The sequence below is a fragment of the Rhinichthys klamathensis genome, unplaced genomic scaffold (genome assembly GCF_029890125.1).
Source record: "Rhinichthys klamathensis goyatoka isolate OS25496 unplaced genomic scaffold, OSU_Roscu_1.1 h1tg000006l_1, whole genome shotgun sequence".
NCBI lineage: Eukaryota > Metazoa > Chordata > Actinopteri > Cypriniformes > Leuciscidae > Rhinichthys > Rhinichthys klamathensis.
Genome location: NW_026606559.1, coordinates 3718951 through 3737019, shown reverse-complemented (window position 1 = coordinate 3737019; position 18069 = coordinate 3718951). Strand labels below are relative to the sequence as shown.

The 18069-nt window shown below is 41.8% G+C and overlaps 1 protein-coding gene across 2 annotated transcripts in view; it reads right to left on the bottom strand.

The window, feature by feature from the left end:
- Positions 1-18069, bottom strand: part of taf2 (TAF2 RNA polymerase II, TATA box binding protein (TBP)-associated factor) — a 68087-nt gene that overhangs the window by 17865 nt on the left and 32153 nt on the right. For both annotated transcript variants that reach the window (XM_056257700.1, XM_056257699.1), the window contains exons 14-19: positions 17952-18061; positions 17690-17755; positions 7979-8231; positions 6355-6495; positions 2713-2823; positions 2320-2513 (exon numbers count right to left, since the gene is read on the bottom strand). In XM_056257700.1, coding sequence (XP_056113675.1) covers positions 2320-2513; positions 2713-2823; positions 6355-6495; positions 7979-8231; positions 17690-17755; positions 17952-18061 — 875 coding nt within the window. The remainder of the gene's footprint in view (positions 1-2319; positions 2514-2712; positions 2824-6354; positions 6496-7978; positions 8232-17689; positions 17756-17951; positions 18062-18069) is intronic.

The window sequence follows — 18069 nt, the reverse complement described above, 5'->3', positions numbered from 1 at the left end:
ACTGCGCTGCACTGATTTCTAAAGACTGCTGCACAGTGGCGGCGACTAGCGTCTTGAGCTCAAACAACACTAAGAGAGAGCTTACGAATGGTCCAGACCAACCTTACGAAAGAGTGACTTACAGAAGATATACTTAGCGTACGAACGTGTCAGGAATCGTGCTATAAAGTTAAGAGAGAGGTTAAGGAATAGGTTAAGAACTACTTAGCGATAAGAACGTTTTGGGGAACCGGGCCCTGGTTATGTAATTCACTCTGTATAAGTATAATACTTATGATGCCAAGACATCTCAAATGGTTTCGATATGCCGTTGTCATGACAAATCGGGTCCTCCCTCGCAATCGGGTCACTATCAATTAATGAATTAATCATAATAATAATGATAATAGCCTATTAAGCGAATAATTGAACATCATTACATTATTTTTATAACTATAAATATTTGGACATTTAACACTTAATTACATTAAAGATGATTTTAAAGATGTCATTAAAGATGATGTAGGGTAAGTGCAAATGCGTGTATAAACTAAGCTATCAGGCTATTCGGATATTTGTAATGCATGTTATGCTAGAACATAAGTCAACTAATTAATTATCAGGCCACCAACTGGTACCGGTAAATAAAGCGAAAGGCCTACTAAAAACATTATAAACACTACAAACATAGCTATAGGCCAATGTAGGTCCCTTCACTCCACAACGAATCCTTTAAATTGAACGGTAATCAGAACAGAACAAGGATGAAAAAATATAAGAAACTATAAACAAGCCAAAACGAAATCATTTAAAGCGAAACTGAAAGTAACCGGTGTTGGGCTCATGTACCCAAACTATTTCATTTCAATCCAAATCTTTCCATATTCGCAATGTATTTGGATGCTAAACTATTTATTATAGGCTTTGGACTTCACTCACATTCCAGTATCGACGGAAAATATAATGCACAAAAATGTGCTTGGAAACATCACAGGATATAGGATATTTTTGCTGATGTCACTAACAAGGGGGGGGGGGGGGGGGGCGGCGGCTTGCTTTAAACAATGTAACCAATCATATTGGTAAAGTGTGACATGATTAGTTAAAAAGATAATTAAGTCATGAGGATTCTATTTTGATGTGTCTGGCTTTATCCTGTAAAGCCTGTTGTATTTATTTTTCTTTTTCTTTTGTATTTTCTGTTGAGACTCTGAGAACTGCTCGAGACTCCCGGCCGTAATAAAGAACATTTAAAGGACAATTACTCAAGTCTGTCTGTCATTTAAGCTGCGCAGCAAGAGAACAAGTAAGTTAGAATTATTGGCTCTGGACGCTGTAGTCGACTGTAGACTCGCTGGAGTGTAGAATTTAGACGGATGCTGTAGTCGACTGGAGACTCGCTGATGTATAGTTAGGGAGTGGATGCTGTAGTCGACTGGAGACTCGCTGATGTGTGAACGTAGCTAACGTAAATTATACTTATACGCTAGCATGTCTAAATATAATTTACGTTAGCTATGTTCACACATCAGCGAGTCTCCAGTCGACTGATGTATAGTTAGGGAGCGGATGCTGTAGTCGACTGGAGAATCGCTGATGTGTGAAGGTAGCTAACGTAAATTATATTTAGACATGCTAGCGTATAAGTTATACTAGTATAGTTGGTCTTAGGGAGCCAAATCTAAGATAGTTAGGTTTGAGAAGAAAATCCATTACAGTATCAGTGATACTGGCCTTCATTCATAAAAAGATGCCATTAAACAAGTACTTAAAATATACTGTCTTTATGTTGTCTCTACAATCTCTAATTTGGAGATTAACTGTGAAATTATTACATTGTAAAATGTATAAAAATCTAAATCGCGATTAATCACATAATTTTTTTAGATTAATCTAGTTAATTTTTTTAATCAATTGACAGCACTAGTAAACTCACACTAAAACAGAACATTGTGCTTTTGTAAAATAAATAAATCAAACACGATGCGCTTTCTGTCGCCTCGTTTTCCTTTCTGTCAACTTGTTTGTGGAGCCTTACAAAAATGAACCAAACTCAGCAGCATACTTGCGCACAGCTTTTTTCTTTTGTTTTGTTAATCTGTTAATTATTTAAGTCTACGGTAATATATTTTGCATATCTATTCCTTTTATATAGGCCTATAGACTATGATTTGATGAAAACAAATTTTGGTATTTTTATTTTATTTTTATTGTAACTCCATTTTCCTTAAATCGTCCTGGCCACCCATTTTTGAAGTCTCGCGACCTACCCGAGGGTCACAACCGAGGGTTTGAAAACCTGTGCTTAGGCCCTTAAGGTGATGTGAAGGGAACACACACCTGACTGTTACGGTGTTACGGTAGCTTGGCAGCAGCTTTTCCATGTTAAGGTAGCGTGTGATTTCCTCCAAGATCAGGCGAACATCTGCATTCAAGTTGTCCACTGTGCGCACCTCATTATTAATGCTGATGACAGGAGTCAGTGAATTTGTCAGGGCATCAATCAGCTCAGCACGATAGAAATTATCAGAAAACTGCAGTGAGAAAAACACATAATTACAACTGTTCTGTGATGTTTCCGCTGACAAGTAATTTATGTCAATAATTACAGCTATATTTAGAAAAACCATGAGCTTTAAGCATTAGCTCAATTGGAACACTTGCATTTAGCCTTATACCTTTCACTAAAATGCTCACATACTTTCTACAAAGTGCTTTTCTTTGCTCTATTACCTTGTTCTTCCGGTTGTCATTGTACTTGATGAGGTCCAGTATAAAACTCAGGACCTCTCTGGGACAAAGGTTCTGAACATCTCTGAGCAGAGCCATGGCCACAGGCATAGTCTACAAGAAAATAATAGTCAAGTCTACTTTAGTGTCATTCTAGCAATATACAGTATACAGCTGAGGGAGATATTGTTTCACCAGCACTGCAGCTCAATACACACAACAATAAAGAGTAAAACATCCAAACTGTGAACTGCAAAATAGACTAACTATGACAACAGGCAAGTACCAAAGACAAGAGACAATGGGATTAAATGCTGTCACTTTAAAGGGGTCATATAATGCCATTTTCATACAAATTAATTTGATTCTTTAGGGTCTAAATGACAAGTTTGTAATATACTTTAATTACAAATTCTCATTAGTATTGTAAGAAAACACAAATTTGACCTGGTCAAAAACAGCTCTATTTTCAGCACGCCGTTTCAGTGCATATGCCTTTAAATGATAATGAGCTTCGCTCACTCCGCCCCTCTGTTCTGCGGGCTTTTAGACACAAGCACGTGGAGTGTTGCCTTGATAACAGTTGAGGGTATATTTTGGAGAAAGAATGGCAGCGGGAGTCTCTGAGGACACATCTGTGCAATCGTATCAGTTTCGAACTGGAGTCGCACCCAGAACAAGATGACGGCCACAAAGAAGTTCGACAATTAAGGCTCGAACAGGACGTTTCTGAATGGTTGGTTAACATAATGTCACTTTGATCTATCTTTGTATGTAACTTACTGGCAGGGTAACGTTAGAGTAACTTAGTGAGATGTACGAACGCTATGTGTTTACTGATGTATACGTACTCAGTTTGTAATAACACAATAACCATAACGCGTTGTTCATTATAAATGTGGGATTATGAATTATATTGAGAACGTCTTACATAGAAAACATGCCGTAATGTACCCTGAGTGTAAACCCTCAGCCGCATTCATTGTGAAGCGTGCAAGCGATTTGCAAAGATTAATATAAAGGTTAACACAATTTTACACTCACTTCTTCTGGAGGTGCAGCAGGGACATGAATAGTTGGTACCGAATCTTTTTTCAGGAGCAGCTTCTTAGCAAAACCAGCTTTATGCTGATCCTCGTTTATAAAGCAGTCTGCTGAGAAAAGATTCGCGAATCGCGCAAACATGAAAGCATTGACGTTGCTCGTGGGGAATATTCCCTTCGAAAACAAAACTCAGCCACTGTGTCTTCAGCGGTTCGGATTTAGGAACATCAAAATGACTGCTGTGTTCGTTATTACACTCAAGAACAGAACACCACAATCGCTTAGACGCCATTCTGCTCCATCGTATCAACAATGGCGGACTATGATGACCGCTCGCTCAGGGCGGGGATGTGTTGAAACGCTGCTGTCAATCAACAATCGTGGGAGGGGCGTCCGACCGTGTGACGTCACACGGTCGGATGCCCCTTAATCTCCTTATATGTTTTTCCCTGTCTCAAATCGAGCCATTCGACCGTGTGACGTCACAAGGTCGAATGGCTCGATTTGAGACAGAGAAAAACATATAAGGAGATTAAAACAAAAACACTGGATAGATTTTTATCATTATATGATGGTTGTGTACAGGCACTGCCAACACACATTTCAGTACAATCAACTTGAAAAAGTGCATGTACCATTATATGACCCCTTTAAAGGGATACTCCACCGTTTTTTCATATTAAACTATGTTATTCTCTTATCTAAGACGAGTTGATACATACCTCTCTCGTCTCAGTGCGTGCACTGAATCGCTCTGTCGGGCGGAGAACTTTGAGAGCAGTTAGCTTAGCCCCATTCATTGTATATGGGCCAAACAGAGATGAAGTTAGAAGCGACCAAACACATCCACGTTTTCTCTATTTAAATATAGTTACACGAGTAGTTACACGACCAAGTATGGTGACACTAAATAAAATGTGGCGCTTTTTATAAGCGGGTAAAATGGATAACTATAATGTATGGCGGAATAGCACTTATTGGGAGCACTTCGACTCAGCGCTGTAATATCTTCACTCGTGAAAAGTCCTCTCCCCCCTCTCCCTCTCCCTCTCCCTGTCATTTCCGTCAATAGAACCAACGTGACCTGCACGCCTGCAGTAGTAGTAGTTTTTTGTGCAGAGTTGACGGAGGGAGAGGGAGAGGGAGAGGGGGGAGAGGACTTTTCACGAGTGAAGATATTACAGCGCCGAGTCGAAGTGCTCCCAATAAGTGCTATTCCGCCATACATTATAGTTATCCATTTTACCCGCTTATAAAAAGCGCCACATTTTATTTAGTGTCACCATACTTGGTCGTGTAACTACTCGTGTAACTATATTTAAATAGAGAAAACGTGGATGTGTTTGGTCGCTTCTAACTTCATCTCTGTTTGGCCCATATACAATGAATGGGGCTAAGCTAACTGCTCTCAAAGTTCTCCGCCCGACAGAGCGATTCAGTGCACGCACTGAGACGAGAGAGGTATGTATCAACTCGTCTTAGATAAGAGAATAACATAGTTTAATATGAAAAAACGGTGGAGTATCCCTTTAAGAACTGCACGGATCCAACATACTGTTATGAGTTTTCTTTGTCAACTATGTATGTTCACTTAAGACATAACCGACTGTGTTAACGAGAATTTCTTGACATATTTTTGTGCGTATTTGAACGTTCAAGAGCAAAAAGACGCAGAAGAGAAGTCAGTTTCAGTATCGCACACTATTCAGTATGAGAGGCGGCTTTCTGTGCGAACGGTTTGGATGTGTGCACAGCACAGAAAACAGCAAATGAGTCTTCTTGCGCTTTAATGGTTTAAATCACATTAAAACATTTTTATTTGTGCGTGTACGCGTTTAGGTACGTATCCTAAAGCCCATTTGCTTATCCGACTTAGGCGGGCACACAGAAAGCCACCTGGGAAACAGTGTCTCTGCTGCCACTTTTTTGCGGCTTAATGCGCATTTAATAACACTGTTTAATATCAAACACATCCTGCACTTTAGCAACAAAACTGCATTTTACAACACTCACTTATTTGGCAGATTTGGATGTTAAGTCTGGGAGTTTAGGGAGGAACAAAAGCACACCGCTGTGAAGGAAATGAAAGGAAGCTGCGCTGGACCTAGATTATCTTGTTTTCATAATCGTTGGTAGCCAAAATCGAAAATCAATTAAGATTAATCGCACAGCCCTACTAACTATCTATGGGCACTGAATGGCTTTTCTGAGATAAATGTTATGTTTGCAAGCTGTTTTACTGATGCCTTTTATCGTGGTTGAAACACTAATTGCACGATTACATGAGACTTTCGTATGATGTTCAAGTTCATGTAAAATCGAGAAATCAATATTTTCAACCCACCCCTAGCAAATTATATGGCAGGGAATGAGTTTGCAATAATTATCTAGCACAAAATAAGTAAACACTAATTGCTAATAAAGAAAAACATGTTTATCAGCCACTGAAGTACCACTGGGAACCACCCTCTAGCATCTTTACTGTGGAAGAGCTTCCTCATCTTCATCAGTGATATTTCATCCCTGACATGAACGACTGGGTTCGCAAGGACCAACTGTTCTCCATGATACTTTTGGTTGAGGACAAGAATCAGGTATTACCTTTTGCAGGAAGTAGGTCTGAAAATTAATGAAGTTGTTGGTCTTGACGATATTTGGGCAGCTTTTGCAGCAGAACATGCGGGTAAAGATAGACTTCATGGCTGGGGGCCCATTCCAGGTGCTCATCATGGAATTAGCAATCTAACAAAGGTAAACAGTTAATTTCAAACAGAAGACATTTCAAACAGTATGGGTACTGTTTGAAATCTATAATTTCAAACATCATGGGAATTCAACTGCACAACAAGGAAACTAACTATATAGTATTGATAAGGGATGTTGACTTCACTGACTTTAAAAGTAATGTAAACTGGATATCTGCCACATTTATGTTTAGACATTTTCAATTACTGTCACGTTAAAGTTATAAACAAACTCATGGCACTATTAACTACAACTTTTGCCTCAGTAAACTCCTTATTACTGCTTATTAATAGTTAGTAAGGTAGTCATTAAGTTAAGGTATTGGGTATGATTAAGGGATGTAGAATATGGTCATGCAAAACAAGGCATTAATATGTGCTTTATAATTACTAATAAATAGCCAATATCCTAGTAATATGCATGCTAATAAGCAACTAGTTAATAGTGAGAATTGGACCCTAAACTAAAGTGTTACCACATCTAGCGGTACAAGCAAAGTATGGTATGTTGCGCATCGTTATTCTGCGATAATTTAGGTCTATCTAACTTGCCAGCTGTAGTCTGCTTTTAGCAGTAAAAAGTCTCCTATGCTCAACAAGGCTGCATTTATTTGATCAAAAATAGAGCAAATACAGTAATACTGTGAAATATTATTACAATTTAAATACCTTTCCTATTTTAATATAGCCTGGATGCCAGCCCGAACCCCGCCCACAAAATTTTTTGGTCGGGAAGTTCGGTCTGGACTCGATCCATTGAGGAGTAATTATGATCGGTTCAGATTTCGTCGGGCCAATCAAATTGACAGGGCGGGCTTTATACGATGATGGACAGATGATCTGCAGTTACGTAATCATCACGTTATCAAAGAGCGCTTGGGTTGCGTCTGTTGTAAAAGAAATCGACAGCGCATTCATTTTTAAAGACGAACAGAGAACTGCAATCAAGGCATTTGTCGATCGGAAAGATGTGTTTGCCGTCCTTCCTACGGGATTCGGCAAAAGTTTAATTTATCAGCTGGCTCCGATGGTCGCTAAGAAGATGGGACGCAATGACAACCCTGTGGTCGTTGTGGTTTCTCCTTTGGTCGCACTCATGGAGGACCAAGTAAAAGAAGCAACACTCATTATTTTACTACTTCTTCCAGCGTGCGTGCAGTTGAGTTCTGTTGACAACTATGCGTAGCTCAACATACGCCACTTACTGCGTTGCTCAGATTGGTTGTAGGTCTATCCAATTGAGTGCAGAGTTTTTTTTTTCCTGGTTTGGTTAAGACACGCTTCATAATCAAAGCCCTATGGAGCAGTATCAGACTCACATTCTGACTAGAATATGAGTATGACGAAGTCAGGCTAATTTTAATATATTTTATACACATGATCCTTCAGAAATCCTTCTAATATGCTCATTAGGTGCAAAATAAACTTTGTTTATCATCATCACAGTTGTAAGAGGTTGTGTTGCTTAGTACTTGTTTTACCTTAGCAAGACAGAAGCAGGCCTGCATGCGGACTTTATAAAAGCACTGGTCTTGTTCTAGGATATCCGTAAGAGCAAGTCGTGACGCAGGAGTGGGAAATTTTTCCAACGCTGAAATAGCCTCCTCCTGGGCCACTACATCCCTCTCAAACCGCAGTTGGTACTGCCACATGAAATCGGCCTGTTCAAACTCTACCTTCCGCAGGATGGACATGTCTGGATCAATTCGGATCCACAGCAGAGGAGAGTCAGCACTGTGACGTCAAAACAGAGGAAAATGGTTTGTTGCAGGTAGGATGCTGAAATAAATCAAGCTCTCTTTGACTTGGACAAAAAGAATCTGAAGGACCTTCCTATAGCCTGGAATTGCCATGGATTCTAAATTCTGACTAAGGATATTATTTGCAAAATGGAGGCTAGATTGAAAGAAAAAATAAAGATAAAAAGGTAGATTCTATATGAACCTGTTTAACCAGTGCCTGAGCTCACAGTGCAGTGTACAGTGGTTGTAACCTTCTTCTCTCCTCATCCTCACCCTATGCTGTTGAGAATGGCTGATCTCGCTAGCTCCCTGTGGCAGCCCTTCCTGCTCTGACATCTGAGAGACAACAACACTAGTCATCACAAATCTCTCTCACACATCTCCATATTATTACGCACAGACAATCAATGTGTCAGATGTATGAATTACTAAAGTTTCACCAGTCATGTTGTCATAAAAAAACCCACAACGATATATAGATGACAATCATTATAAAACAGAATTACAAAGGTAAAAAGCCATGGTAGTGTTTATTTACCATCAGAGTCTGAATGTCTAAAATGACTTAAATCAGCCATGGTGGTTTTGTATTTAACATCACAGTCTGACATGGCTTTTAAAAATCTGACACCCAGGGGTGGAAAAATTACTGAAAAATATACTGAAGTAAAAGTACCATTATTTCCCAAAAATTGAGTGCAAGTAGAACAACAAGTACTTGTCCAAAAAACTACTTGAGTAAGAATAAAAGAGTAGGTGATTTAAAAGTATGCATGAGTAGTGAGAACTGGGATTCTACCCCCTTACATACTGTAATTCCCTTTTCCTGTTTGTCAGAAATTATTAAGAATACCTATATCCTGCAACAGTTTTAATTTTGACTGACAACTTTTTTTAAATACACAGACCTGCCAACTTAGAAGAAATTTTATGAGTACAATGGTCATATATTTTTGTCATTATTTTGAGAATGCAAGACACACACAGACACATGCCTATCTTCATAATTCTAGTTTTGACCTCTAAAGGTTTTTTAATTTGACACAAATACAAAATTTAACTTGCACTGCAATGCAACAGTGAAAGTCCAAAGTTTCAATCCTGCTCAACACCATTTCTTTATTCATGATTAATATTGTATTGCATATAATCTGTGCTGGTCAATTAGTCTAAAATTAAGAAACCCATAGATAACAGTAAAAAAAAAAAAAAAAAAAAAAAAAACAGGTGTGTAGGCCTACATGTTATTTATTTTAAATTGGCTACTTAATTTATTATTCCAATATCCAAATATGATATTAAATCCCACAGGGAAAAGGGCTTATATTTGTGACGTGCTGTCTTTGCATTTGAACATTAGGCTACACATTATAAACAGGACACGCATTAGCTGAATAAACTTTAGTCAATCCAAACATATTTATAGAAAACAGTTAACAATGAATAGACAGGATTCCTGTCACATGACCAATAATATAAGTGTTCGAATAAGACGAATCCGACATATAATGACGGCTGTTAACAGTAAAGCGTCCGTCATTTAACGAATTTTAAAAACACGAATGGATAATACAAAAAGCTTTGACATTTTGACATAAAAAACACAAGCAAGAACTTTGCCTGTCAATTTTTATTTTATAAATATCTTCTCTCTCTGTGTGCGCGAGTCTGTGTTTGTGAGAGAGCTCGCGCAGCACTGATACATGAAATACAATGGTAATTCTTAATCCATAAGTTCGCCAACTAACTCGCCAGTTTTGATACAAAATAAATATGTAACATAATTCGGTACTTTAGTTATTAACATAATAACGTAACACATGCAGGCTACGTTTCTCAACACTGAGAATGAAAAAATAAACGCCCGTTCTCTTTCATCATCTCGTGTTCGAGATCCACCTATGGGAAAGGCATCCGTACCTGACCTCTGCAGAAGCATCCAATTGCACCAAGTCTGGCTAGACAGACAGAAGCGCGCAGCCAATGCCCGGTAAGGCCCCGCCCCCTACCTGAGGGCATATAACGCCTGCAAGCGCTGCTATTCTCCAGTTGACATTCGCTTCTCGCGATCTCTGCACGTACACAGTTCGATTGCCAGACGTGACAGTCGTTTTTCAACCTATCAGCTGTGTTCTGCATCTGGAGCCGCCCGCGCTCTCGTCGTTCTCACCACCTCCTCCTTCCACGGCTGCCCGCCACAGATTTTTCCGAGTTCTTCGCCGATATGTCGCTGTCTTAACCTTCCGCTTCTCCGGGGAACAGCCCATCACGGGCCTGCCCGGTGGAAGCCCACCGGTGGAAGTGGAGCGTCGCTCTCTTTGGCCCCGCCGTCGCATTAATGCAACAACGGTGTGACGACAAAAAGAAGGAAGACGAGGCCTTCAAGTTATGCCTTCCTCGAAAGGCGGCCCCACGCCAGGCGCCACCTGCGCGTTTGCCTAACCCACCTGCCATGGGACGACATTTCCATCAGGGCAAGGAAAGGCCCCGCTACAAACCCCCCGCCCCACGGCAGACTAACCCACCGCCTGCTAAGCACTGGGGAAAATCGACTCCCGCCGCGGCTGCGGCTGGAAGACCTTTTAACGCTACCCCCACCGACTCGAAACGCAAGCGGCCTGCCTGATGTTCGGCCAATGGGGGATTCATCCCCCATTGGGGGGATGAATCCCCCCAATGTTCACGGGCCACGAGCCCGCCGGACTCTCTTCTTGTTTTAGAACCCCTGTCCAAAAGACGCAGGTTTTCCCGCGGATGGGTCGGTTCCCCCCGCTCGAGGCTGCCCAGCCCAAGTGTTTAGTGGACGTTGTGTGTCTGTGTGCAGAGGCGGGCTTAGCACCCATGAGAATGTCAGGTCTGAGGATTCTGACATACATAGACGATTGGCTCATTATAGCCGAATCGAAGGAGAAAGTGTTGCAGGACACCTGCCGTGTGCTCGCGCACATCACATCTCTCGGGTTCAGGGTGAATGTGAGCAAAAGCAATTTTATTCCCAGTCAGAATGTAATTTTCCTGGGCTTGGAGTTTTACTTAGTCGCCATGCGAGTGCGTCTCTCGCAAGAGCGCGTTCTCTCTCTAATGAACTGTCTGTCGCAGTTCAGAGAGGGGGCGAAAGTACAATATCGCACATGCCTCAGGCTGCAGGGTCTGATGGCTTCATTCATCCAGGTAGTGCCACTGGGACTCCTGAGAATGAGAGCGTTCATGAAATGGGTTTTGTCACTACATTTCAGCCCGATTCGCGATCTTTGCCGCTGTTATAGTGACGCGCGCCTGCTCGGCAGCCTTGCGCCACTGGAAGAGCGCAGACTTTTACACACAGGGAACCCCCCTGGGGACGGTTATGATGCAGAAAGTTGTGACGACAGATGCGTCCTTAACAGGCTGGGGTGCCACCCAGGAGGGCAGAACGGTGAACGGTCTGTGGCCGAGCAGACTACGTTCAGCGCACATAAATTATTTAGAGCTTATGACCGTTTGGAAAGCTCTGAATCATTTTCTGCCTCGTCTGCAGGGACATCATGTTCTCGTACGCAGCGACAATACCACGGCAGTGGCTTATATCAACCGTCAGGGCGGCGTGCACTCGTCGAAACTTCACGCTCTAGCTTACAAGCTTTTGGTGTGGAGCAGACGGGTTTTCCTGTCGTGACGCGCGACTCATGTTCCGGGCATTCTGAACAGAGGCGTGGATCTTCTATTGAGGGGAAACCCAATCTACGGGGATTGGCGTCTTCACCCGCAGATAGTAGATATGTTATGGATGAGATTCGGACAGGCAACCGTAGATCTATTCGCCTCGCGCGAAAACTACCATTGTCCTATTTTCTTCTCGCTAAAGGACGTGGACGCGCCCCTCGGGGTGGATGCACTGGCCCACCCATGGCCCAAAGTGCTGCTGTATGCTTTTCCTCACCTGTGCCTGATAATTCCCTCACTGGCCAGGGTGAGAGAGCAGGGCCTGTCTCTCATTCTGATAGCACCCAGGTGGCCCAAAGCACCGTGGCTGGCGGAGATAATCCCTCTGTTATATGCCGAGCCGTGGTGCCTCCCCCCTCGCACGGACCTATTGTCCCAAGCGAACGGGGAGATTTATCACCCACACCCAGACAGGGTGGCTCTCTGGGCCTGGCCGTGAGAGGACGAACCTAAGCGCACTGGGGCTTTCGCCGCGTGTGATTGCTACTATACAGAATGCCAGGGCCATTTCTACTCGGTCCTTATATGGCTGTAAGTGGCAAGTGTTCGAAGGGTGGTGCGATGGGCGTGGTCTCACATCTTATCAGTGTTCAGTTCCTGATATTTTGTGTTTTCTTCAAGACCTCATGGAAAAAGGGAGTTCTTTTTCCACTATTAAGGTCTACCTGGCTGCGATTTCGGCCTGCCATGTGGGTTTTGAGGGCTCAACAGTCGGGCAGCATCCTCTAATCCGCAGATTTATGAAGGGTGCCCGTCGCTCTTTGCCAGTCGTCAGGAGAACTGTTCCTGAGTGGGACCTCTCCATGGTGCTGGAGGCTTTGTCTCAATATCCTTTTGAGCCTCTGGGAAGTATTTCCCTAAAGCTGCTGTCCTTTAAGACAGCTTTGCTCTTGGCTTTGGCATCAGCCAAACGTGTCAGTGAGCTACATGCACTCTCGGTTCACCCCTCGTGCACTATATTCTCTCTTAGTGGAGATAAGGTTTCCCTTAAAGGGGTCATATAATGGTACATGCACTTTTACAAGTTGATTGTACTGAAATGTGTGTTGGCAGTGCCTGTACACAACCATCATATAATGATAAAAATCCATCCAGTGTTTTTGTTTTAATCTCCTTATATGTTTTCCCCTGCCTCAAATTGAGCCGTTCGTTTTTGTGACGTCAATAAAACGGACGCCCCTCCCGCGATTGTTGATTGACAGCAGTGATTCAACACAGACCCGCCCTCGCTCGTCCTGTCAATCATACTCCGCGCGGATCGGCGCGGTCATTGTTGATATGCTGGAGCACTGTCTATGAGCAGAATGGCGTCTAAGCGATTGTGGTGTTCTGTTCTTGGGTGCAATAACGAACACAGCAGTCATTTTAATGTTCCTAAATCCGAACCGCTGAAGACGCAGTGGCTGAGTTTGTTTTCGAAGGGAATATTCCCCACGAGCAACGTCAATGCTCTCATGTTTGCCGAATCATTTCTCAGTGAACTGCTTTATAAACGAGGATCAGTGTAAAGCTGGTTTTGCTGAGAAGCTGCACCTGAATAAAGGATCGGAACCTATTCGTCTTCCTGCTGAACCTTCAGAAGAACTAAAGTGAGTGTAACGTTTTATTAATCTTTATATTAATATTTATATTAATCTTTGCAAATCGCCAGCTGCACGCTTCACGATGAATGCGTCGGTTTACACTCAGGGTACATTACAGCATGTTTTCTATGTACAACGTTCTCAATATAATTCATAATCCCACGTTTATAATGAACAACGCGTTATGGATATTGTGTTACAAACGGTGTATGCGCAGAACAGAGAGGCGGGGTGAGCAAAGCTCATTATAATTTAAAGTCATATGCACTGAAACGGCGTGCTGGAAACAGAGCTGTTTTTGACCAGGTAAAATAAGTGTTTTCTTACAATACTAATGAGAATTTTTAATTAAAGTATATTACAAACTTTTAATTTAGACCCTAAAGAATCATATTAGCTTGTACAAAAATGGCATTATATGACCCCTTTAAGCCTAATCCGGCCTTCATGCCTAAATGCTTCCCTGCGTTCACTTCGGAGGTGTTGGAGCTGTTCGCTTTTCACCCTCCTCCTTTTTCCTCCCCGGAGGATCAGAGGCTAAATGCTCTGTGTCCTGTCCGTGCTTTACAGACATTTATGACCAGGACCAGTGCTTTCAGGAGGAGCGACCAGCTCTTTATTTCATGGGCGCCCCCTCATAGAGGGAATCCCATATCTAAGCAACGCCTCTCACATTGGCTTGTGAATGCTATAGCTTTGGCATATGAATCAAAGGGAGTGCAGCCCCCAGGGGACATCAGAGCTCATTCCACGAGGGGCTTAGCCGCCTCTTGGGCTTTGTTTAGGGGAGTGTCACTGCAGGACATCTGCTCCGCTGCCAGTTGGGCTTCTCCTCATACCTTTGTGCGTTACTACCGGCTGGATGTCACCAGTACCTCGGTAGCACATTCGGTTTTAGGGGTGGGGTCTTCTTAGCCCTTCCCTGCAACCCCGTTGGAAGTACAACTAAGGAGTGAATGGGGCGGCTGGCCATGCACATTCCTGTCACCAAGCACTTCTGGGTGTATATATGCACATTCGTGTTGCTGGGATTATTATCATGTGTATGCCACTTACATGTTTCAGCCTGCATGTGCACAGCAGTTATGTGTGTGCGTCTGGATTGCAGGTTCATGATTATGAGACTTGTCAGGCGCCGCCTCCCTGGGGCGACCGTCCTTTCTGGCTTTCAGAACCTCACTGTGAGTGTATTGGGCAATCGGGGAGCTGTCCATGTCTCTCCCATAGGTGGATCTCGAACACGAGATGATGAAAGAGAACAACAGGTTACTATCGTAACCCCGGTTCTCTGAAACATCGAGTGGAGAGATCCACCAGCTTTGCCCCGCTTGCCGCACGAGAAGCGAATATACTTACTGCAGAATAGCAGCGCTTGCAGGCGTTATATGCCTTCAGGTAGGGGGCGGGGCCTTCCCGGGCATTGGCTGCGCGCTTCTGTCTGTCTAGCCAGACTTGGTGCAATTGGATGCTTCTGCAGAGGTCAGGTACGGATGCCCTTCCCATAGGTGGATCTCTCCACTCGATGTTTCAGAGAACCGGGGTTACGATAGTAACCTATTGTTTCTCCAGATTCGCGTTTAACGTTATCAGTCATCCACAAATCACAGCACTTTCATAATCACTAAGACATAGCGATTTCAATTTTATTTAGATTTATTGTTCAACATTACTTGAGCATTTTATAATTTGCATGGCTGAATGGTCTTCCTCTTATCTGAGTTACCATGAATGAATTACGAATTACGAGTATTTTTTAAATAATCCATGCGATCACTCCCGTCCCGTGTGATAACCAATCCATTTAAAATTAACTCAAATACAATATTTCAACTTTCCACATCCACCCCAGCCCGTTTACCTTCAGGAGTCAGAAGTACCGTGACTACTGTAGGCCTACTGTCCTCGCTTAAATCAGTCAGACGGTGGGCGCGTGCGAGTCGAGGGTGGATCGAGCGGGATTCTTTATTGGTGTCGAGTTTCAGTCTCTTTTTAATTATAGGACTTACGCATCTGTCAATCATCTCCGCTTGCAATTTGGGGAATGAACCCAGCGCTATGATTGGTCGAACTCTTCTTCTTTTGCTGTTGCTTGATTTGAGGACTGCGCGTGCAAAGAGGCGTCACCAGGTTTTTGCGTAGTTTAGAGTGACAAATCGTACCAGCGTACTTTGAGGTCAAAATGCGTGCCCGCTACGCAAAATGCGTACATGTTGGCAGGTCTGAATACATCACTTATCAGTGATAAAATGTATCTACTTCCAAAACAACAGGGAAAGACTATTATAGAGAGGGAAGATGATAGTTATTTTCATTATGCACTCATCACCATTTTATATCATAATGTATGACAAAAATAGATTTAAAATCAGTAGTAAGGCCTTAATGAACACTGAGCGAGCTATTGCTACACATAAAATATCAATGTTCAGAACAGTGCAAAGAATAAAAAAAACTTTAGAAACTCATACGAGAGTTCAGCATCACACACACAGAGATGGGTTAAAAAAGAAGGTGTCAGTTTTGTTGTTTTCTGATGAAATGAGAATCACTAATAATATCAAACAGTTTCTCTCACCTAATGCACTGAAATAGGCTAAGATAGTGAGCTAACATGAACTACATTCATACATGTATTTCCAATTCCATTGAATAAGAAACAATTTAATCTTAAAGGCACATTGTTCTAAAAGGACCAACATGAAGGTGAGTAATTGATTACAGAATCTTCATTTTTGGGTGAACTATCCCTTTAATTACAGAAACGTGAGTATTTGTAATACATTACTTCACACCGATGCTGACACCAATGTTGTGGGCATTAGCGGGTTAAATTAAGAGCTAATTCATTATTACTTATGTACAGCAATTCTCTATTGGAATTATAAAATTGGTCTTAATGTTTATTGTGGAAGAATTATTTGTATACTTAAGATTACGATGCTTATATTTCACATTTATAATCATATTTTAACAGTTTGGCTACGCAAAATTTTGCATTTAATCATATGCAAATATGCATATAAGAGAGAAACTAAAAAAGAAAGATAAAGGAAAAAAAGAAAAGAACGATAACAAGTGAACAAATGAGAAATTACCTTTGTCTCTTGTTTGTGTAAGAACATAAATTGTGTGTGTGCATGTTGAATGATATCATATCAGAAAGATACAAATATGTAGAAAGCCATTAATCTAACTATGGCAGCCTCCTAATAGTCGACTAAACGTTAGTCAAAAAGAGAAGGCTTAGTCCACCAAAATTGTATTAGTCGGTTAGTCGCAGAATCAGATAAGTTCTGATAAATCTCAGATAAGACTATAACTAGTGTAGACACACAATAACAGCGAAACGTTGTGCTTTTGTAAAATAAAGAAACCTGTCGTCTAGGTCTCCGTGAACTGGAGCGCGTCACAAAAATGAACCGAAAACTCAGCGTATAGGCTATTTGCCTCACAGACATGAGAAATATATCTATAGAAATCTTCAAATGTCGACTTTTAAATGAACCAATTAGAATTTTCTTTAAAAACTCTTGATTACGTAATTCGTATGAAAGCTGCATTTCTCTCTAAAGGCATTTTAGTCAACTAATGGCTTAAATTAACAACTACTAGTAGACTAGAAAAATCTTTAGTCAGGGGCAGCTCTAAATCTAACAACTGGCTCATTTCCACCGAGCGGTACGGTACGGTACAGTACGCAATTATTTCTGTTTCCATTGTCAAAATTTGTGAATGGTACCAAAATCCAGACCTGTACCACTTTTTTGGGACGCTTCCATTGGGGTACTAGCACAGTAGCCTGGTACCTAAAGGGTGGAGCTAGACTCATTGCAGAACGTTGATTGGTTTGCAGAGAATTGTTACTTGCGCATGCTTTTTTAGCTGTGTTTTTGTGAAGATCTGCTGTCCTCCATTGTTGTTTACTGTGACGCTTTCTTCTTAACGCAAGAATGAAGTCGATCGCTACACCACGCTCATCAAGTAAGGGTACTGTTGGCGGTGGAAACGCAACCCGGATCAGGGTTTACCGTCCCAAATCTTACTGTACCGCTCGGTGGAAATGAGCTAAAAAATGTTCTTGCAATTCCTAAGTCTTTCCCACTTAAATGTTGGAACATTCATTGATCTGCATGGGATGGAAGCATAAAGCATAAAAACAGCTTACTCCATGGCTGACAAGTCCATGTCTACTTCCTCTCCATTCATTAGAGGGATTTTCTTCTTCTTGTTCCTGGCAGAGAGAAAATGTAAGAGGATATATATAACATTTTTTTTTTTTTTTGTTAAATCAGATAATGACCTATATCTTATTTCAAAGTGCTGGGCTTGGAAGATTTTTAAATACAACACCAATAACCTGCTATTATATATAGGCATATACTCTGATTAGATTCAGGCATGATCTTTGTTCTGGAAGCAAGTCCTACCTTCTGCTTTTGGAGTGGCAGGGAATGTCATGTTTGAGACTGTTCTCCTCTATCTGCAATGTGTGGTTAAATGACCCATCCAATTCCTGCACTGTCACTTTAATAGGGCCCTGATGAA